Source organism: Arachis stenosperma, chromosome 7 (assembly GCF_014773155.1).
Source record: "Arachis stenosperma cultivar V10309 chromosome 7, arast.V10309.gnm1.PFL2, whole genome shotgun sequence".
Lineage (NCBI taxonomy): Eukaryota > Viridiplantae > Streptophyta > Magnoliopsida > Fabales > Fabaceae > Arachis > Arachis stenosperma.
Genome location: NC_080383.1, coordinates 2,605,693 through 2,629,986, shown reverse-complemented (window position 1 = coordinate 2,629,986; position 24,294 = coordinate 2,605,693). Strand labels below are relative to the sequence as shown.

The window sequence follows — 24,294 nt, the reverse complement described above, 5'->3', positions numbered from 1 at the left end:
TGGGCTTGGGCTCACCAACTTTTTTTTGCCAAAACTTGTATGAAGTTTTCTTTCAAAAAAAAAGACTAAGGTTTATTCTGGTTGCTTTACACCTTTTCCCCTCTCCCCTCTGGTTTTTTCTGTTATTTTAATGCTAATTTTGGGCATTGAGTAATTATTTTACCAATTTCACTATTGTCTCTAACCTAGTCCCTTGTTTCTAGCTGAATTTACCTTATGAGTTCTGTCACACACTCTACCTTATACTATAGTACATTAGTACTTGAGTTCTGTGGTTTTGATAACATGTTTTTTCAGAATTTCTTGAGTGTCATGACTTTCTTGCGGGATCATTTATTTTGCTTCATTCAATACAATATTTAAGAGTCACTCCCTTGTGCCATGAGAAACCACATACCCCATTAGTTGAACTAGGTTATATCTTTCTTTTTTTTTTTCCTTTTTATTGATTATTAAATGGTAGCTAGAGAAAAAATGCATCAACATTTCTCTAAACTCAAACCATAAATTTCCTATTGAATATTTTTTTTTTTGTTTTGGTACACTAATAATAAGCAAATTAGACTTGTTCTAGTATCCTAACACATCCTTGTCTATTTCGTTACGACTTATTTATCATCTCAAGTTCACTTCTAGAGCGACATGAATATCTGTAAAAAAAAACACTTTAATAGATAAATTAACGTAAATCTCAAACAGTATTTTTTATAATATTCAGGTTTAAAAAAATAATACATCCATGTATTTTTTTATAATCATGTTTCATTAACTTGGATTTATTAGGAAAATTAACATACATTCTATAATCGATTTTTAATTATAGAGATATTCTTGTTTAATTGCTTTATTTTTTGGAAATTACTAAAAAGATACAGATTTGTAGAATGTAATTACTTACATAATGACTAACAATTATTGGATAATATTACACATTCAATTAAATTACTTAACATAATACGTATTCATATCTTGATTATCGTATTTGTCTGGAACATTTTCACCTCAATAGCCAATAGAAAATACATTTTGTAAAATATATTATCTGCATACACTAGTGTTTTACTGTAGCAAAAGCCAAAATGAACACACACTTAGTCCAGTTTGGTAACCAACTTAATTAAGTTCATTTTGATAAAATAACTTAAATAATAAATGACTTTGTTAAAAATAACTTATAAATAAGTTATTTTGTGTTTGGATTTTTAACTCTAAAAATACTTATTTTATAGAAATGTGATGAAAAGTAGAAGTATGATGAGAGAAGTCATTTTTTTAACTTCTCTATAAACTCTTAAATAGCTTCTTAGAAAATTGTAATTTGATTTTGAAAATTACACCAGACATTAATATTACTACTTTTCATAAGTTAAAAGTAAAAAAAAGTTACTTATAAAATTTCCAAACGGACCGTACCTATTTCCTTTTGGTTGTTGTATTTTTCTTATAGGCTAAAGACTAATATAATTTGTCGCGGATCTAAGTTATATTTAAAGATTTGTCATTGGTCAATAGATTATTGTATGCATAATTTAAGATTCGAACCCACGACATTTATTTAAGTGGACTAGTCAACTGACCACCCGACAAATCTAAATTGGTTACATACTTAACCTATTTAGCACTGCCACGCGCCATCAACGCGAGTTCCTTCAAAGTACTATAAGAAAAAAAAAAGGTAACATGGCATTGGTCTGACGTGCAGTGTTAATTCAACTCTGAACATTGTTTGTGAATTGTGATTGTGACCAATGCTTGAATTTTTAGGACACAAAACGAGCAAAGCATGTTGCCACTAAATTTTGCTTGATTTTCGTTCTGCTACCTTATTCCATTCAATTCAAAGCCATTCCCCATTAACCCCCGCTAATTTAGTTGCACATAAAAGAAAATTAAAAATAGATTGCTTTTTAGGCCTTTGAGGTTTGAATCCTTTTTTGTTTTTTCATTATGTTACAACCGCAATTAAAGGGACCAAGAAATGGATCATATAATCACCAGCATTGTTGTGGAGACAAACCCATGAATCCCGTGAAACATTATATGATCTTCCATCTTTAATTCTTTTTCCAAGTGTTGCAAATTAGACTCACCTTTTTGTCTTGGTAGGTGTTATTTTTTCTATTGATTTGATTAGATCTTCCATTTTCATTATTGCATTCACATTGGTTGCAACATTTTTATTAATTTATTAGTAATTGATAATATTTTTTCAGGCCAAAAGTGGATGTCTAAATAAATACTCTAAAATTTTTTAATTCAAACAAATATTATTGACATATTAATAGCATGAATCAAAATTTTCTAAAATAAAAAAATATTTAATAAATTAGTGATGTTTATACATAATAAAATCACAAATTTAATAATAATTAATTCTTATTTTATTACTTCACAAATCTCTTAACTTTAAAAAAATATGATTTTGGTGGTTTAGAACATTGTATAAACTTTTAAAATATAAACAAAGAAAAGGAAAATAAAAAATGAATTTAATTTTGTTAAACAGAGTAAAACCATTTTACACGTACATTCAATCACATAATGTCACATTAGTAAAATTATCTATCTTTTATATTAACTACTGAATGATCATTCAAAAAATGATTATAATTAGGAAAAGTATAGGGTACTAATATATCAACTTATTGCCAACAATAATTAATTATTATGTTTTAAACACGTGTATAAATAAACACATCCAAAAAATATATTTATAAAGACACTTCTATTAGACACAGTCATAAAAAAGACATTTTTATTAGACACATCTACAAAAACACTTTAGTTGACAAAAATACTGTTAATAACATAACATAATTGTTATAATTATAAAATATTTTAACTGTTAGTGCATCAAAATTAAACTCATATAAAATTAAAGTATAAATTGTCCAAATCCAAAGGAGAAACAAAATACCCTCACTATTGAGCAACATTTTTTAATTGCCAAACTAAGTATAATGTAAAAATTTACACTTTCACCTAGACTCATTTGGTAGAATAAGTTGATCTAGTATACGATATAAAATGGGTATAACAATAACTAATTTTAACTAGAAGCTACCAGAAAGGTATCATTGTAATTGTGATGAAAATGAGTTTGTGATCCATGGAACCTTGCAAAAACCCCTACTAGTGGTGCAGTGTTATAGGTACATGCCTCAGTTTGCATGTAATTGGATCTCTCATCTTTGAAATTGTCTTTGATATCTGGGCCCCCAACAAGGGCCCCAACAAGAATGTTAGGGTTAGGATCATGCCTTCCATACCAATTATCATACCCTTGAGTGCACCCTATAAAACCCTTGTTCCCTCTATATGATTCAATGGATGCACCCCTATGGTGCACCCTCATTGGAAAACTTGTACCGTATCCTACCAAGTAGCTCATACCCGTTGGATTCAAACCCAAGATGTAATCAACTTGTGACTTTGCAAATGTTAAGAGATTGTTGGGACCCACTACTCCTTTTGGACACGTCAGCTTTTGATCTACGGCTAGAAGATGATCAGAGTAAACCGTTAGAAGAAATGTGGCCGTCGATACGTATTGCATGTTGTTCCATTGGCGGACGTATAGTAGACCCCCTGGGGTGCGGTCTACGTTAGTGTTGTTGTCTTGGTTGAGGCCAAGACATGCACAAAGGTAGTGCTCTGCCTTTGATCGATACTCTTTGAGTATCAATTCATGTTTCTTATGCTTTTCTTCCATTAAAAGCTGCCAAATTTGTTAAAAAAAAATGTTAGTATGATAAAGGAAAAAAAAAATACTAAGACCGTGTTTGTTTTTGAAAATAAGGCAAGACAAAGACACTGATAACAAGACATAAAAAATAAAGACATAAAATTTTGTATTTTTGTATTCTGTTTGATAGTAATAAATTAGAACAAATTATGAAAATTTAATTTATTTTATTTTTTTCGTTTAAAAACTTTGAGACGAAAAATATAATAATAAAAAATATAATTATAAAAAAATTAACAAGAATAATAAAAAAATAAAAAAATCAATTGTGTCCCTGTCAGGATGAACACAAAATACACTAATTCATGTCTTTGGACATATTATTTTTGTCCATGTCCCTGTCAAACATGATTTTGTGTCTTTTTATCCCTATTTCAGTGTCCTGTCTCTGTAAACAAATGCAGTCTAAGAGTACGTTTTACTTTATGTTTTTATTTTAAAATTTTATTAAAAAAAATATAATTATTTAAGATAGCAAATGACTTGTTTTATTAAACTGAACATTTGAAGAGATGTTTGTTAGTTAGCAGTTACCATGGAAGCAATGGCTTGAAGAGCAGCATACTTAACGTCCCAGCTGAATTCAGTGATGAACCAAGTGGTCCCACCAAAGTGTTTGGCATTCTCCAAGAAATACATCAAATATTGTTCCTTTTGTGTGGCCCTATATAGCCAAATTGCTGCCCAAAGTAACTCATCCATGTACCCACTAACTGAAGCATAATACCTTTTTGCCACTCCAACACTCTCATCATATTTCCCCTTGTACTTCTCACCAAACTCAAACAACTGCAACACACAATCCATTCAATAAGTACAAAAATATTTCTTTCACTAACTTTTTGTACTTACTCTTTGATTTTCATTTTGGATAAGTTTACATTTTATTTTATAAATTTAATTTTAATTCTTTACACACAATCAATCCTATATTTCCAATAGAATAAAGTGACAAATAAATTTATGAGAATTTACATGTTGGATAGATTAGTCTTTAAAAAAAATAAATAATAAAATTATTTAAGATAACAAATGTAGATACTTTATCTTTAAATTAGTTTATATAATTAGAGTAAAAAATCTTAATTTAAATTACTACTCTGTCTGAATTGTAAATTTTTTGGAGTTTATTTGTCATTCTATTTTTTCTAATAAAACAAAGTCATCTAAATGTATAAATTTAGGTGGATGATTGTAAAATTATTTAAATATATAAATTTAGTTGGATGATCGTGTAAAATTATTTTCTAGGTAAATAATAGTTTTTGTAAACAATGTAAACAATCGGTTCTAAAATGAGGTCAATAAAATAAAAACACACTACACCTCCAAATTATTCATCTAAATCTTAATATTAGAATAACTATCTGCACACCTAATAAATTAAATATCCGATATATCAATTATTCACATTGTTTAGTATTTTCATTGTCTACCTATACTTTTCATATTTTATATACAGTGATGTATCTTAAATTCTTAATGAATATATTTATCATTATGCATCATAATAATGTGTGTGTGTCTGTGTGACATGTTAAAACCAACTAACCATGATTAGATTTTTAAAATAACTTTTGTATTAGCTAATCCATCTATGGGATTTGAATAGTAGTACTATCTAATAATTGTAACTTGGTATAGCTAACTAACATACCTGTTTTGCATGATGCAAAAGTAGTTGAGAATAGTGTGGGTTTGTTCTCCTAAACACAATGGAAGCCGCCGCCAATGCCGCCGCCGTTTCGCCGACAACATCCGAGCCGGGGTTGTTTGCATCAACCTTATAAGCTCGCCGAGATGTTGTCATGTCCTCCGGCCGCTGCCAACAATAGTGATCCGTGTCTCCATCACCCACCTGAAAAATTGAAACTTTATAATTCACAGCAGCAATTAAATATAGCTTCACACCTTAGCTACATGAAACTCAAAATTAACGGCGGTTATTATCATATTAATATTAATGAAGAAAAAAAAAAGGAAAAGAAAAGCAATTTAATCACACGCGCCAGTCACGCGAGTAGGAGTACACTGCAGACAAGCTCATGATGAAACCGTTGATTCTTCCGATATTTGAATCTATTTTCCACTGTGAACTTGGAAGAATTATCCCACTCTCAACGACGGCGCGTGTGATGACCAATTTTGATTACAATAGAAAAAATTAGGATACTTTTTTATTTTCTGTTTTTATTCTCGGTATTTTTTGTTTTTTGAATTTTGTAAAAAAAAAAACAATAAAGATGATAAAATTTTGGTGAAAACTTAGTTACAGTCGACTTTAGGTAAAGTTGATAGTTGAGAATCGTTAGATAATTTGACTAATTTGACTAAATTTTCATTCAAAGACTCTCAACTATCAACTTTACATAAAGTCGACTGCACCTAAATTTTTAACTATTTTTTTTTTGTGACTGTTTTTTCACAAAATCCAAAAATTAAAAAACACTCCTAATGGAAACAGAAAATAAAAATACAAACCAAAATCGCCCTTAGTTTCAATGGAATCATGTGAATTGAGATTGATGAAGATTCATATTACCTCAACCCAGAGCACATTTGGGTGAGTATGAGCCTTGATGAAATAATCAGTCCCCCACTTGATGGCTTCAAGCGCGTGAACATACTCGCCGGCACCGGCGAGCTGTTCTCCGTATTCAATGGCACCCCATGAGAGCATTGTGACGGTGAAAGCCATGGGTAACCCAAATTTAACATTGTCCCCAGCATCATAGTATCCTCCAACTAAGTCCACCTACAAAATCAAAAACATAAGAACATGTCGGAGAATGAGAATTGAATGTGATGTTTAATATGCATACCCCTTGTTCAAGACCATCGGTGAGACCAGAGTGGTGGCGCCAAGTGACCCTTTGGTTGTAAGGTAAGCGACCTGAACGCTGTGACTCGAAGTAGAGAAGGCTCTTTGACAAGGCTTCGCCATAGTTGAATGCCTCACAAGGGAAGAAGAATGTTGTCTTCATTAATATTATTAGGAACGAAGCAATGCATTCTTTTCTTAGAAAGCATCTTTTCTTCTTCATGTTTTTTTCTTCTTCTTTTCTCTGTCTCTATGTATCTCCCTGTTTTGTGTTACTACTCTTTTATATGGGATATATACGGTGTGTTTGGTATGGGCGATTGTAAACGGTAAAGTCTTAAGTAAATTTTATGTATTTATTGGGGAGAGATTTTTTTTTTAGTTTACCCAAACGGTATCCCTCAACTCAATAGGATAAGGACTAATCCGTCGCGAATCTAAGCTCCATTTAAGAGTCTGTCGCGGGGAGAGAATTTTTTGAACAAGGTTGAGGGGGTCATGGGGCTGTTGTGATTGCCCATGCATATATATGAAATTGAAATATGGATTGGTTGTTTGAATGAGACTTCTTCAGCTTTCTAAGGTAATTATGACCTATATAACTACTCTTTTTTCCATACAAAAAAAATTATTTTGATGGACTGTCAATATAATTTATAAAACAATTTTATACTTGCGTCCAATTATATATCATCGCATTAGCAAAAATAATCACTCTTTATTTTGACTACATGGTTATCTATAAAAATAGATATAATTAGACAATGTGATAAAATATTTTAGACTGTTAATACATTAAAGTTAAACTCAAAAACAGTGTATTAATCTAACCCTTTATACATTTCGAGAGAGTTTAGAGATTAATTTGCAATATCTGAATATTTAGGCGACCGAATATAATTTTTCCTAAAATATAATGAGAGAAAATTTGTTTATTATTGAGTGCTCGCTTGTAGACTCTGAACCTTGACTAGTCAAGTTTTTTTAACAGGATACGATGTTGAGTTTTTAATATTCGTCCATAATAGTCTTCAAAAAGTACTATATTATATTAAGAAAAAGTCTAGTAGCCAGCAACTTTTGTATTTTCTGGCCAACACTTAATTATTAAAATAAAAGTGAATGATCTCCTACCATTAGATGTAATCTCAAATCATTAAAAACATTATTGATGGCCAATTGATAGTTACAAAACACTAAAATTACTGCTCTCCTAGTATTCCTCTTATATTAATGCTATCAGAGAACCAACATGCTTGTAAGCTACATGTTTTAGATAAGAAAGCCCTTATAGTTGAATGCGAAAAAAAAAGAAAAAAAAAACTAGCTCAATGTGCACATAATCTATACTAATTATCAACATCCTTTGTTTAAAATGAAAGAATTACTCATCTTTCTAAGTAATTTTTATTTTTCATACACAATCCAAAGCAAACCATACCATTTCAAAGCCACATAAATTAATCGATTTTCATAAGAGCCCCCATCCACGTTGTTTTCTTCTCTCAGACTTACGCTCACACTCACAATCAAAGATACAGATTCCTCCCCTCAGTTAAAGAAACTTCCTCTCAACTTCACGGAGTGTGAAATGGAAGGTAGTTGTGATCCATGTCAATGTCATGGTGATCAGAGGAAGTGATGCTGCTGAGGTCATGGCAGCAGAACTTAGCTTTCCTCCGTCTTCATTCCCCAACACCAGTCGCCTGCCGCGCAAGGCATTTCTCGGTCTAAGCTGTATATCAGCAGGTGGCGGCACAGGGCATTTCTAGGTCTAAGCTGAATAACGGCGGGCGGCGCACAGGGCATTTCTAGGTCTAAGCTGAATATTGTCATGTAAGAAGTTGTCATCCCTTATTTTCTTTTAATTTTAATCACGCTATCATTGACATGGTCATCAAGTCATTCACATATCCATCTGGGTTCCCTTTGAGATCACTTTCTTGAGGATATGGGAAGCAAGCAAACCAGCCACAATATCATAAAATAATACATGGTATCATAGATTATTTAAGATAGTGAATTTAAAACACTCGTATATTGGTTATAAGCTTTCTTAATAAGTAAAGGGCAATACTCTCACTCTTGTGAACAAAAGCAAACGATTAGCATATCAAGTCAGCCAGAAACTGCAGTATAATAAGTAGCTGATATAGAAGATGCTTCTCAGGCATCACTACTAGTTAATTAACCTAATTCTACTCCCGAGGATGTCGAAAACACGACTGCCGTGCACGCTGCATCATTCAGACAGCTGCACCTCCTGTCTGATGAAGCATGGCATCTATTTCGTCCCCATCCTCCATTTCGAGCTGCGGTAGAAACATTCATGTAGAGCCATAAGTGATTGATCCAATTAAACACATATCAGAACCTAAGCTGAATTCATATAACATATAATAGCAAATACATACCTCGTCTGGAGTCTGATCAGATCGGAGGCGACGGCCATCGAACAGGAAAGCAATGGAGTTGAAATCCACCGACTGTCTGTCACAGTATGCATTCATCAGCTTTTTCAGTTGAGTGCTTCTCTTGATCCTGAAGAACACTTCATTCCCATCCTACAACATCCAAGAACATCTCAATGTTATTCAAGCTGTTTCACATCTCTAATTTTATTATCTCATCACATAGTGAAAACATTTTGACAAGCCTAGATAATAAGATATCAGAATCTGGATATAGATAAACCTTATGAGCCATGGGTATAAAATTTAGCTACTATGCATATTATCAAAATATGCAATTAACAGAGGCTTGGCAATCGAGCACCTAGATTCTGAAGACCACAACAAAAACATACAAAAAGAAGTACACAAGATCCACACTGATATTCACAATTTGCACCAAACAAAGAGGTTTAAATGAATCTTTTTCAAAGTTAAAACAATGTTATTAACAACCCTAGCCCTTGATGCAGCTTAGCAAAGTTTCCATTTGAGAATTCTTATCTTAACTATCTGTAACTTTCCATTATCTACCTTAACATGTTTGGATTTTCTGTTTGCAACTCCAAAACTAGGGTTTGGGAAAAAGCAATAGGGAAAAGCTTTGGCCACAACCATGATCCAGAGCTTTTCTACACAGAAATTCAAACATGCAGTTACTTAGAAAAGTTAACCACCCATAGAAACAACTATTTAGTTGAAGTTGCATAAAAAAGCACACAAATTCAAACATTTTCTATTTAAAAATAAAAAACTTAAATTTAAAACCTGATCAGTTCATAAACATTGTATACGAATTTTTAAATTTTAAATTCATCAGCTTCTACTTTCACTTGCATGTTAAAAAATCTCAAATTTACAACAATAAAACAAAACATCAGCACAAATTTGATCACGTAACAGCTCATCAGCCGCCATAAACTTCAAACAAATCCAGAAAATTTAAACAAATTTTAAATTAAACCATGAGCTCAAAACCCTAAAACAATGTTTCAACAAAAAAAAAAACCCGAAACTAAACTTTGAAATAATGCAAAAGAAAAAGCAACAGCAACAACAACAAATGGATCTGGAATCGAAGAGGAGAATGAAAATTACGAACCTGACCCTTGACCTTGAGGTTGATGTGAGCTCCACCTTGCTCCGTTGGCTTCTTGTCTTCCTCGTTCGTCACGCCCGACATCTTCTTCTCAATTTCTCGAACCGAAAACAGAAACTCACTCTTTTGAATTTTTCTCCGCCGTGAACTACCACTCAAAACCACCGTGTGCGACTGTGAAGGAAAACAGAGAATAAGAACCAAAAACTATTCTAGAGTGAAAGTAAATATAAATAGTGTTATAATAAAGTGGCGTCAGAGTCACAAGAGAGAAGAAAATGGACGGTTCTGATTTTGATTGGTACACTTGGATCTGACGGACCAAAATATCTCTCTGTCTTTCTCTATTTCCTTGTCATACTTGAACTCTTCTTTTTTTTTTTTTTGTCAATAATGGATTTTGTATTTGCAACACGTCACCTTTTTTAGTGTTATGGCTTAATTGGGCCAGCTCAACCACTTTCTCGTTCTTGCTTTGAAAGATCTTTTTCATATTGGGCCTATAAGCCCAATAACTGTTGGGCCAACCTCAGATTGTTCCAATCCATAACTAGCTCGACCAAAAATAATGTAGGCAGTAAACCGAAAAAAAAATTAATGTAGGCAAACATCTAATTCTATATAATAGAAACAATTCTTATGCAATGTATATATTGATATCACTTATCATGAATTTGTATATAAATATATATATTTTTTAATATAGTTTTAATTTTTATTTTATATTTTATAATTTTAATATATATCTTATATTAATAACTGATATTAATGATTAATTTTAATGTACATAGTTTCTAATAATAGAATCAGAATATCATAGTTTAATCAAAGACAAAAATAAACAAAAAAACTAACAAAGATAAAAAGAATGTAAATATAAAATATATTTTTTATCTGTAATATTTTTTAAAAATTTTAGAAACATCTTAATGTTTAAAACTTTAATTTATTTTAATTTTGTCTCTAATATTTTAAAAACATTCCAATCCTAACCCAAAAACACAAAAATAACAAACATAATTTTACACATTTTTGTGGCATAGCAATTAGTTAAACACATAAAGGCTCTGTAAGGTTAACTCTCTTATCCTTACTTCTCAGGTAACGTTACTTTAGTAGGGTTTAATTTATTCTAAAGCATATAACTACCACATATGATGTTCTTGTTTTAGTATATTTATAAGATTGTGTATTCTCCTTCTAATTTGACATATATAGGTGAACAATGCAATATGTTGTGATTTCATTCTTTAAGAAACAACCTTGTGGTGTTAGTTTCATTCTTGTCATGTTTCCACATTTATGTTGAGCTTGTAGTTTGGCATTATTGCAGATATAACGAACTACAAGTCTATAAGCTTAGTTGGAAGAAGAAGAGAGAAAATGAAATATAACACGTCAACTTGCTATAATCACTTCCACCCAATTTGGGCACTAGAGATATATCCAAAATAAGATATCTCTTTTGTCAAAATCTTTGGAAAATCAGGGATTCATCAACTTTTTTTGTTTACGGTTTTTCGAGTCTGACAGACTAAAGATCAATTCGTCGTAGATTTAAGCTCTAATTAAGGGGATTGTCACTAACTAATGAATTATTGTATGTACAACACGGAATTCAAACTCTATCAGACACTATCTTAAATAGATAAGTGAGCTAATTATTCAATCAACTTCAAAGATGCATTAGCTATATTATGTTATTTTTGTTTAAAAAATCAGTAATTAAATAAGTTATTCTTATAAAATATATTAAAATACTAAATATATATTTTTTGGCTTAATACTAAATATATATTAAATATGTTAGTGTTGCAAGTGTGAGGAGTGCATGAAGTTAGTCCCACATTAAAGAAAATAAAGAAGAATGAGGAGTTTATAAAATTAGAGACCTATTAACTTAACAACTTAAGGTTTTGAGTTGGATGTAGTGTCTTTTCATCTTATGTCATCTTCCTTTATTCCTTTCCGAAGTCTTCCCAGTGGTCGAGAGCTCTTTATGGCCGAACAAAATATACACAAATATGTATGATAAATAATTTAATGACTAATCTTTTTTATATATAATTTTGAGAGGTATATATTATAGCTAGGTAGACCTACCCAATTGGCACTCTATGACCCAAATTAATACTAAAAATAAAGAAACAAACTTGAGCCACATTTTCCACTTCAACTACAACTACAAATACGTAAAGTAAAATGTTTGTGATGTACACGAGAACCTACATGTGATAGATTTGTAATTTACAAGAACCTTATATTTACTTGAAGATACTTTGAACTTTACAACTCTATGAGGCTGATATTTGTTCGGAAATAACCTTGAAAAAGAAAAAAAAAAGTCAATACTCTAACGTTATATCGAAGTTAATTCTATGAAAACAAAAGTTGAAATATTTAGGTGACAAATAACGTTAGGAGTAGATGATTTTCTATCAAAATCCTACCAGTATTCACCGTTTAACAAAAACACGGTAGCGTGTTCCTATCATCCTATGAATTGAAAGGAGTGTACCAAACCCACTATTATTATTATTATCAAACTTAATTGTGCTTGGGTTCCCCAATATCAATGACTTCACGGGTCTAATTAAAATTTGGAAAATATAGTTCTTAAATAGTTTCACAAATAGTATAGTAAGTTTTTGGGTAAAGTACTAAATCCGTCCTTATGTTTAGGTGTAATTCTATTTTGATCCTTAAGGAATAAAGTGTCCTATTTGAATCCAAAAAAGTTTTATTTAGCATCAATTTAGTTCTACAGGAAGGTCAAAGTTAAATAATTAACGAAATGTCTTACATAACAACAGTACAAGAACAAAATCGATAATCTGGATAATAAGTACAAACTCTAGAGGCACAAAATCAACCGTTGATGCATTAATATATTTATTTATTATTTTTCTTATAATATTTATAGAACTAAAGAGAATAATAAATAAATGTATTGATGCATCAACGGTTGATTTTGTGCCTCTGGAGCTTGTACTTATTCTACAGATTATCGATTTTGTTCTTGTACTGTTGTTATGTAGGACATTCCGTTAATTATTTAACTTTGACTTCCCTGTGGGACTAAATTGATGCTAAATGAAACTTTTTTGGATTCAAATAGGACATTTTAAACATTAAGAATTAAAATAAAATTACACCCAAACATAGGGGACCAATTTAATACTTTACCTTAAGCTTTTATATCTAAATATTAAAAAATATTATTTATGCATTAAAATCAACAACTAAAATTAGTTATTATGTATTTATATATAAATATATGTATTGTTTAATTTATTTTTAATATATATTTTATATTTTAGTTAATGGTTAATTTTAATGTATACCTAATATGATTGTTACATATTATTAAATAAATTGAAAGTGTTTAAAAAATATTCTTAAGAAAAGTTTGTTATGTTTTGAAAAAAATTTGGGTGTACACTTCTTTGTGTTTACCTTATTGTATAAAGAAAAATAAATTTTTATTATATAAAAAAACAAAAAATATGTATCTATTTAATATGTTAGTTCTACTTATTACTTTTAGCGGTCTTATTACATATCTATTAAGCCTAGAAAAATAATCACCACTACTAATCTAACACTACTCGTTTTTTTTGTTAATGAGTCAAATTAATTTTACAATTAAATTTAATTATTAATAAATTAAATATAGTAAACTTCACTACTGAATCAAATTCAACTTTTATAAATCGAATTTTAACATTCAGAAAGGTTAGAGGATTAATATTTTTATTAATATTAATTAAGATTTTAAATTAACATCTTAATTTTATATTATTAGAATTTATAATTTAAAATGTATTAAATATTAGTAGAAAATAATAAATGATGACATAACATTGATATTACCTAATTGGAGTAAGTCTAGCTCTCTAGCTCACTTCTATAGTTCTGCTCCTGCTTATTAAACTTAGATGAGTAAATAGATAAAAATACATATAAAATAAATTTATTATGACTAAAAATACACACTAAAATTTATAAATACTAAAAATATAATTTAAAAATTGATTTTAATAGATAAAAATATCATGTTAGTAGTAAATATATAAAACCTGAGATGTATTTTTATTCAAAAAAAAAATTAAATATATTTTAATGTATATTTTTATTCATTTTAGACTTTTTTATGTGTATTTTTATTTATTTATTCTAAAAAATTAAATTCCTACTACTAGCTAGTAGTCCAACACTATTCAATAAGCGCAGCTTTAACAATAACAAATCTATTGAAATGGTAGTACGTGTATGGTGATAAAAACTTTGCCGACCAATGCATTGAGATTTTCATTATTTGTGGCGTTGAAATTGAAATCAGATGAAGTCCAAACAAATAAAACCAAAGAAAATGATTCCCAACCAACCCACTTCTTTACTTAATTCAAACCCATTGGTTACCATTGTTGTTTTCTTTCACAATACACTAGATTAAATATCTTGAAATTTGACAGGCTTCAAAAGACAAGTAGTAGTAAAAGTAGTACATTTTTATATAAATAATTAATTACTATCTTCATCCTCAAGTATTTTTAATTAGCCAAAGGACCCCCCTTCTATTTAATAAATAAATAAACTAGTATAAATACTCTTTCTCATGCACATGAATGATTGCATTGTTAGTGGTAATAATGTTGGTTGGTTGTATTTCAAGTAAGATTTTAATTTCATCACTTTGTGTGGCATACAAGAATGTCATGCACTTTGTCATGATGTGAGGCCTAATGAGTTTAACTTTTTGTGGAGCAGGAAGTGTAACATTTAGTTTTTAAACAATTTGGTGGAAACTCAGATGCAATCGACTTCACGTGAAGTTGATACCTGAGAGCCGTTAGATGAGTTGATTGATTTGACTAAATTTTTATCTAACGACTCTTAGATATCAACTTCATGTGAAGTCGACTTCACCTGAATTTTCACCAAACAATTTTGTGTGTAAGTAAGTTTAATTTAACATATTTTTTAAAATAATCACATGAAATAAAGTTTCATAAAGTTATAAATTAAACATTTTTTATATATCTTAAATAAAATTATATTAATAAGATCCATTTTTATTAATGTGTTCTTAAAAATAATAGTAACTAATTGAACACTACATAAACTTGTAATTAGACCTGCTATATTTTTTTGTGAATAAGGTATATTTTGGCGATCAATAATATAGAATATAATATTTGCAAAATTAATTTAAGTGAATATTTTACCCTAAAACAACTTTTTTGATACGGTTATTTTTATTGTTTAGCGATGATATTTTTTTACGGCGATTAAAAAAGCGCTGCTAATTTAAATATCATCAATAAATTTAGTGACAATTTTAGACGACCGTTGACAAATTCATCACTAAATTATTTACAATAATATTTAAACTATAAAACCGTCGTTAATTTATAATAATATCATTAAATAAAGTCGGTTTTATTCGAAGTGATCTTTGATTGAAATTGAATTATAGTGACTAAATTAGATAATATTTAACCCTAATTTAATCTGCTTGGCTGATGTGAACCTTTACATGATATATTAATATTAAAAGAAAAAGAACAAAAAGAAATAATTTAGAAACACAAATAGGACCAACTTGGGTTTTCAGTCTTATATCATCATGTGTAATAAGACATACGTCTCTTATAGTGGAAAAATTAAATCTCCCCATCATTGAATAATTTTCAACTTGAGCGATAAATAAATAAAATAGTTCTTCTCTAATGTCCAAAGTTTAATATATAAACAATTTCGAAGTAAACCACTATATATCGTGATTTCTTTATTGCTTTGCTTCTAGATGATGAATTATCCATTATCTAAATAAATATTAGCCTAATTTTTTGGATAGGATCAAATAATTTGGTGTAAGGAAGGGGAATTACCACCATGATCACGAGACAAAAAAGTGATTTTCACCATGCTTTGTTTCACCACATTTGGAAAAACCTAACTAATGTAAATAGTTTCATTTTATCTAACTGAGAGATATTAGTCTAAAGTAGTGATCATTTTCTTCTTATATAGACAATATGCATATGCATGAGATCCATTAAAAATTTCTTTTTTATCCTAGAAAAACTTTTACCTTGCCCTAATTCAATTAATAAACTTTCTTTTTTTAACTAACAATAATTAGAATTTTAAAATTTTAAATTTAACATTAAAATTAAACTCCTATGTTCTAACCCTAGACTCTGAATTTTTCAAAAAATATGATTAAAAAATAAAAATAATTTTATAATAAAAAATAATTAATATTAATGTTCTTTATACTTCTTTAACACATGTATGAAAAAACAAAAGGAGAAAAATGAAAATTGAACCAACCTATTTTGAAAATCTAGTGCATCAACATGACACACACATATATATATGGTAAAAATTGAATTGCAGTCGACTTCACATGAAGTTGATAATAATTAAGAGTCGTTAGATGATTTGACTGATTTGACTAAATTTTTATCTAACGACTCTCAACTATCAACTTCACGTAAAGTCGACTGCAGCTGAATTTTTAATATATATATATATATATAATGATTGGTGATCCATTCCATCATCTTGCATATGCATCCCTCACTCCCACGTCTTCATCATGGTTAACTAATCAGCCAATTGATAAAACTATACTATAAGTTAAGTCTTATGCGGCTACCTTTGGTTTCAGATTATTAAGGTTTTCATATTTGACTTATCCACCATCCAATAATAATTCATAAAAACTAAGGAAACGTACTTAAATTATTTTCCTCGTTTATTAATTTATTATTATTTTTGGATAATAATGCATGAACATTTGCAGGAGAGATCCTATATCATTGAATTTCCCTTTCTTAAGACTTATAGATTGCTAGTAGCTTTCATATCCGTTTAAAAATCTTTATATCGTATAATAATAATAATAATAATAATAATAATAATAATAATAATAATAATAATAATAAGTTAAGAGAATATTAAAAACCTTAATAATGGTAAAATATTTGATTGAGATATAATTAATTGAGTATATTAATTTTATATCCTAAGTGTTGTAAAAAATTTTTGATATATTCTGATTTTCAGTAAATAAATATTAAATAAATAAGTATTTATTGTATATATATTCTTATCAAAATAAGAAGACAATAAAAAATTTTTCAAGAGATCAAATAAAATAAATCAAGAAAAATAAATCAAGATAGATTTTTCTAGTGATAGCCAACCGTCACAAATCAAGAAAAGTAAATCAAGATGGATTTTTCCAGTGATAGCCAACCGTCACAGCACTATTATTGCAACAGTTTGGAGAATAGAATAGAAAAAAAAAAAGGTAAGTTTATCAAAATTGGTATTCGTAGTTGTTACGGTGGGTAATCGGAGATGGATGGATTGGACTAGTTAAGTTGGCTCAATCGTCTAACGGAAGAAGCCTTCACTCCTAGGAGCCTCCTTCCGACTTGTGTATTGGAGAGAATGGGGGTGGTACCTGCAAAGATACTCCGATGTCTAAGTCAGCAAGGGTCTAAGTAAGTTTTTAGAGTATGGGGACTTCGAAATATCTGAGGGGTATCAGTGTATTTATAGTGGTGAATCCATAACTACCGTTGAAGTAGTTCCATCTTTTTAGGAGGATAACCGTCCTTTTATCTTAGGGAGGTTGAGGTTTGACTTGTAGAAGGAGGTTGACAGATTTTATGGGCAATTACTTATTTGAATGAATGTTATCTGCCAGTTAATCTTCGTCCTCGACTTTTTACTGGCGAAACCTATGTCAAATCTGACCTCTTACGAGGAGGTCAGTTGTAGGGAAAGGCCAATTTCGTGGATTGGACCTTTACGTATTTTTTGGATCTGGGCCTTGTAATTGGACCAGAATATGAACAGTAATCAATTTTTATTATAGTGAAAATTCTACTAAAATTTTGTGGTAAAGAATAGATGTAGGTACATTACATCGTATTTGTGATCGAACAAGAATATATTACTATATCATCTACTTTTTAATCTTTGTTACTGTATTTTTGATACTCGATAAAAGAAAAAGATCAAAATAATATCTTGATTTATCAGTTTTATTGCATAAAGTATAAAAATGATTAACTGATTATTACTTGTATTTCTTTGATTCAATCCCTTTCTCAAGTCAGTCTATATCTTTCAAATAATAATAATAATAATAATAATAATCAAGTCCGATTATAGTAAAGTATATTTACCATGCTCGCCAAATCATTATATAATTTTAGGAGAGTACAAAAACAAAATTGGGTGAAAAGAAAAAGAAATGTGTGGTGAGTAAACATTAAGCTAATTTAACTTTATTTCAAAGAGTTCTTAAAACATTTGATCGATGAAGAAAAAAAAATTGGTTAATTAAGTAAGTGGTTGCACTTTAGGCTACCTAATAATGCTAGAATTTAGGATTTATAGATTAAAGAATAAAATGGGCGCAAGCTTGATTTTTCTTAAAGGCTATTTCCTTTTTCAGATATGGAACACATGTATGTTTTGATCTGATCTAGTAATGTGTGTATATATGTATGAAGTAACACAGCAAACTTCTAAGAATAAATGATAAATGTTTCTTAGTTACGTACATGGCTTTCTATTTTCTCTAACAGAAGAGAAATTGAATTTAGAAACTTCCAACAAGAAACTTAGAGAAATAACAAATTAAAGGGACATACAAATTTATGATGCACGAACATTGACACGGACACGAAACATAATACGATACGGGATACATTGATATACAAATTTTAAAATTTTATAAGACACGGGAACACCTACACATATAAAATATAAAATATTTTTTAGATAAATCGTAATGATATTTTGATATTTTACTGATATTAAAATGTAAATTAATTTTTTTAATTATTTTTAATGTCTTATTTTAATTATATCAAGTATTTAAAATATTTTTTACTATAATAAATAATAATATATACTATATTTAAATTTATTTTAAAAATATATTTTAAAAATAAGATTGACACATGATGATATTTAGGTGTATTCAAATATGTTCGAAAAAATTTTTTTACTTTTTTATTAAGACACGGTTTGGACACAGCAGACACCTGTATCGGACGAATGTGTCGATGAATATTATGTACAAAAATGTGTTCGACACATGAACACGATAATTTAGCGAAGTGTCCGTACTTGATAGATACAAACATATACTAATTAATTAAGCATGTTATTGGCAAGCTAATATGTACTTTGGTTTCTAACTTGTTCAACGAATTAAATAGTTGATGAACTAATTCGATTATTGGCAAACACATACATGAACTAAGGTCTAAACCCTAAAGTAACTGTCATTTGACAAAAACAACAGTATATATGGTGGTGCCGACTATATATATTCGTTTTCAAGAAAATAATCATTTTTTATTTTATTTTTTATTAAGAAAGAAGAAAACAAAGAAAGTCTAGCGTTCAGATTTGGTGATGAGTACAATTATTGTTGAAACCACAGGCCTTATTGGGTCTACAATATCATCATTGTTTCTTTGTCAAGCCAACCAACATACCAGTATTTCTTTATTACTATTCATATTCATATTTTAATGTATTCCATTATCGGTTAATTTGTTATATAAAATAATCGTATTGAAAAATATCATGATAAAATAAATACAAAATAAACTTAAATATTATATGAATATATTAGATATTAACATATATTTTAGCACTTTTAATTGGTGTGGTGTAGGATGTATTTGACAAATGCGTTCAAGAAGAAAGAAGTACGAGTTTTTTTAAAGTTTTACTTTTATATTTGACAATTTTTATCCTTCTGGACATAGAAGTAATTGTGCTTTTAAACGCACGTTTAGGAGAAGCTAAAATTTGTAGTTTTTGGGTTTCATGTTCATGGTAATTGATTATCTTAGAAAATTAGGTAAAAAATTTATTTCTTTTTTACTAATCCTATTCTTTCTTTTTTATTAATTCTATCCTTCACAATAGTTCTATGTAGTTCTTCCTACATGGTTCTTAGTTCCAATATTTTTTTTATCAAAATGGTTTAAATTTGTTTCAATTACTAGCAAAGTGAATATTTTAATTTTTTTATTATTTTTAATACTCACTTTCATATTTTAATTTTTATATTTTTATTATATTTTGTATTTATAGAATAAATATTTTTATATTATTTGTGTAGTGTTCTAATTTCTCATATTATGTTTTTATATGAGTTTTTTTATCATTTATTATACTTTTTTATATGTATATTTTTTATAAAAATTTTTTATTATTGTTTGGCTTTATTCATATGATTTTTTATTTATTTTATTATATTTTTTTTATTCATATGACAAATGTTGTTGATTTTTTTTATGGTGTTCTAATTTTTAGATATTTTATTAATTTTTATGATTTTTTATAATTTTTTATTCATATAAATTCTTTTGTTTTAATTCTTTACTGCATTGTATTTATGTTGTATATGATTTTTTTTATTTTTTTATTTGATTTTATTTATATGAATTTTATTTACCTTTTATTATATTTTTGTTGTTCATATGATATATGTTGTTGGTTTTATGAAATTTTTATTATTTTTTATCTGTATCATTTTTTTATTCTTTAGTATACTCTATTTTTGTTTTGTGTTAATCTTTTTATTTTTTAGTTGACTTTATAAAATTTGTAATTGTAATTATTATATACTATATTTATTATCAAATTTTTATAATATAAATTATTATCCTATAAAAAAAACAAAATAAATAAAAAAATTAATTATAAGTAACAATAGAGATATAAATAATAAAAAATAGTTGATACAATAAAAAAATGAATTATAATTTAAAATAATATTAAATTAAAATACTAAAAAATTATAGAATATTTTTGTTTTATTTTATAATCTAAAATTTATAATACTCTTTTTTATATTTTTATTTTTTATTGTATTTATTTTATTTATATGATAAATATTTTTTATATTATTTTTGTTTGCATTTTAATTTTGTATGTATATAAAAAAAATTATTTAAATTAATATTTTTTTTCTAATTTTTTATTTAAAGGTAATTTTAAATAATATAATTTAAATAATATTTATTTTATTATAATCAATTTTAATATAAAAATAACTAAACATAAATCACATTATCATAAATTTACTTTTTATCAAAATTAATTTTATAAAATCAATTTTATGCGTCTCCACGAAGTTCTTCCATGAAGAGCGACCTATGAGCCACGATGAGACTAGTGCCCCGTAAAAGACGCTCCACGTGTCCCTCAAAGCGTAAAGTGAAATGTCTTTTTTCTCCTCGTCTCTCTATAAATTCACACACGCTTCTCTCACATTACGAAATAATAACTTCCGCTACTCTCACACTCTTCTTTTTTGTTAGTTACAAATTACAATGGCACATTCTCTTTCATTCTTTTTTTTATTATTAATCTTCACTCTTTCAATCACTTCGGAAGCTGCACCTTCCATCGGAATCAACTATGGCAGGGTGGCTAACGATCTACCACCGCCTTCCAAGGTCGTGCAGCTTCTCAAGTCACAGGGAATAACACGTGTCAAGCTCTACGACACCGACGCCACGGTCCTCTCGGCCCTCTCCAACACCGGAATCAAGGTGGTTGTAGCCATGCCTAACGAGCTTCTCTCCTCCACCGCCGGAGACCAGTCCTTCGCCGATAACTGGGTGAAGGCCAACATCTCAGCCTACCACCCTGCCACACAAATCGAAGCCATTGCCGTCGGAAACGAAGTCTTCGTGGACCCTAACAACACCACCAACTACCTCGTTCCCGCCATGAACAACGTCTACAACTCCCTCAAGAAACTCAACCTCCACAACGACATCAAAATCTCATCCCCGATCGCACTCTCCGCTCTCTCCTCCTCATACCCTACCTCCTCCGGTTCGTTCAAATCAGACCTGGTCGAACCGGTCATCAAGCCAATGCTCGAGTTTCTCAGAAAAACCGGATCCTACTTAATGGTGAACGCGTACCCTTTCTTCGCGTACGCTGCTAACAGCGATAAAATCAATCTCAGTTACGCGCTCTTCGAGAACAATCCAGGGGTGGTTGATTCCGGTAACGGTTTCAAGTATAACAGTTTGTTCGACGCGCAAGTCGATGCGGTGAATGCTGCCACGTCAGCACTCCAATACGGCGACGTAAAGATTGTCGTTTCAGAAACGGGTTGGCCTTCCAAAGGGGATTCCAATGAGATTGGAGCGAGTGAAGCCAATGCGGCGTCGTATAATGGAAATCTCGTTAAGCGTGTTTTGAATGGGAGTGGGACCCCCTTAAGGCCCAATGACCCACTTACCGTTTTTCTATTCGCGCTTTTTAACGAGAACCAGAAGCCCGGGCCTACTTCCGAGAGGAATTACGGCCTTTTTTATCCAACCGAGCAGAAGGTTTATGATATTCCTCTTACCGTGGCGGAGGTGGCGGCGGCGCCGTCGTCTGAGGTCGGGAAGAGTCTGGTGCCGACGAAGGGAGGCACGTGGTGTGTGGCGAACGGTGGTGCTGGGGCGGAGAAGCTTCAGGCGGCGCTTGATTATGCTTGTGGAGAGGGTGGTGCTGATTGCGCTCCGATTCAGAAGGGTGCCACGTGTTACGATCCTAACACGTTGGAGGCGCACGCTTCGTATGCTTTTAACAGTTACTATCAGAAGATGTCACGTGGCTCTGGCACGTGCGATTTTGGCGGTGCTGCTTATGTTGTTACGCAACCTCCTAGTAAGTGCTAAATTACCATGATCTTTGTTACGGCATGCATGTACTTGCTTCATTTTTCACGTGTTCTAGTTAGAAAATAACCGAAATTGTTCATTGTGCATGTTTTTCGTTTTGTACTAAGAAAATTGATTTTAGAATGTAGCTATGAATTGTGTTTATTTGAGTAATTCTTATTGAAAATGTGTCTGTTTTGAATGTGTTTCAGGATTTGGGAAGTGTGAATTCCCCACTGGATACTGAAGACGAAGAATGGAGTTGGATTATTAGGTTAAGATGATTAGATTTATTATTATTAGGCATTTATTTTTGTAGGTCACTTGTTCTTTTCCACGGTAGCGTTGGGTTTTGGTGGCTGAGAAACTTGCGTTACTACTTTGATAGCTTTGTTATTTTTTCTTTGTATTTATGAATAAATATTCATGAGTAGTTCGGAGGATTATCTGTTTCGTTGACTCCATTATCATTTGTTTGTAATTATCTGCTATCTAAATTTATTATTTAATTAATGGGATATCATAGAATACATTTCATTCAGTTTTTGTTCCTTCTACTTGTCCTACTCTTTTTTTATTAGAAGACGTTTACATTTTGTTGCAACTTGAAGTATAAGGCCTAATAGCCACACGTTAATATGAACATCAAAACATAATCATGAATGATGTTTGATATTCGGAATTCAAAGACCCACTTGGTGGTTGATGCAATTTGAACATCCTTCATGTCTTTTTCCTTGTCCGTTTCCTAGAAAATAAGAACGATCCAATCAAGGCAAAAACTGGAAAACCCTTTACCCCTATGATATCTTCGGGTGATTGAATAATAACAGGAATGTGCAGGGTTAGAATAGTTGATATGACAGGTTTTCATCCCATATATTTAAAATTTGATTAATTAAAAGATTGAAAGGTCATGTGGTGCTTTATACAGATATGAATTAATTCATCATGAACATGGCAAAAGGAAATTATAAAGCTGAAAATCTATGAACCTCTATGCATTGTGGTTAATCCCATCGCCTTAATGTTGGCTACTTCCTACTTCTCAGATTTATCACAGATTTGTGTGACGCCGAGGGATGGATTTTACCATTTTGGTATTAAAAAATGTTATGGTGAAACAGAATATTAATCACTTAATCAGTTAATATGTATTTGTATATTAATATGTGTATTTTAATTTATAATATATATTTTATATTTAATTGTGTATTTTATACTGATACAAATTTAATATTATATCCAATATAGTTGATTTATATTTAATATTTTTTTCAGTCATATGGGATTTAAGATTGAATAGCAAATCTTAAGTTTTTTAGGATACAATTACATTAAGTGTATACTAAAATTAACTAAAATTAGCTATTAGTATATCAAACATAAAATATATATTGAAAATAAATTAAATAACACATATATTTATATACAAATATATATATATATGATTACTA

General features: G+C 29.7%; 3 protein-coding genes across 3 annotated transcripts; 1 reads left to right on the top strand and 2 right to left on the bottom strand.

Moving 5' to 3' along the window:
* Positions 1–2,935: 2,935 nt before the first annotated feature.
* On the bottom strand, positions 2,936–6,791 carry LOC130941939 (endoglucanase 11-like). Its single transcript, XM_057870582.1, has 5 exons — positions 6,568–6,791; positions 6,288–6,500; positions 5,403–5,603; positions 4,280–4,534; positions 2,936–3,718 (listed from the first exon to the last, which is right to left on the bottom strand). The coding sequence occupies exons 1-5, from the start codon at positions 6,787–6,789 to the stop codon at positions 3,050–3,052; spliced, it is 1,560 nt and encodes a 519-aa protein (XP_057726565.1). The 5' UTR covers positions 6,790–6,791; the 3' UTR covers positions 2,936–3,049.
* A 1,757-nt stretch (positions 6,792–8,548) lies between these two features.
* On the bottom strand, positions 8,549–10,363 carry LOC130940188 (small ubiquitin-related modifier 2-like). The gene is made up of 3 exons (XM_057868258.1): positions 10,119–10,363; positions 8,981–9,130; positions 8,549–8,878 (listed from the first exon to the last, which is right to left on the bottom strand). The coding sequence occupies exons 1-3, from the start codon at positions 10,197–10,199 to the stop codon at positions 8,813–8,815; spliced, it is 297 nt and encodes a 98-aa protein (XP_057724241.1). The 5' UTR covers positions 10,200–10,363; the 3' UTR covers positions 8,549–8,812.
* An 11,098-nt stretch (positions 10,364–21,461) lies between these two features.
* On the top strand, positions 21,462–23,378 carry LOC130941709 (glucan endo-1,3-beta-glucosidase 7-like). The gene is made up of 2 exons (XM_057870286.1): positions 21,462–22,844; positions 23,050–23,378. The coding sequence occupies exons 1-2, from the start codon at positions 21,503–21,505 to the stop codon at positions 23,082–23,084; spliced, it is 1,377 nt and encodes a 458-aa protein (XP_057726269.1). The 5' UTR covers positions 21,462–21,502; the 3' UTR covers positions 23,085–23,378.
* Positions 23,379–24,294: the final 916 nt, after the last annotated feature.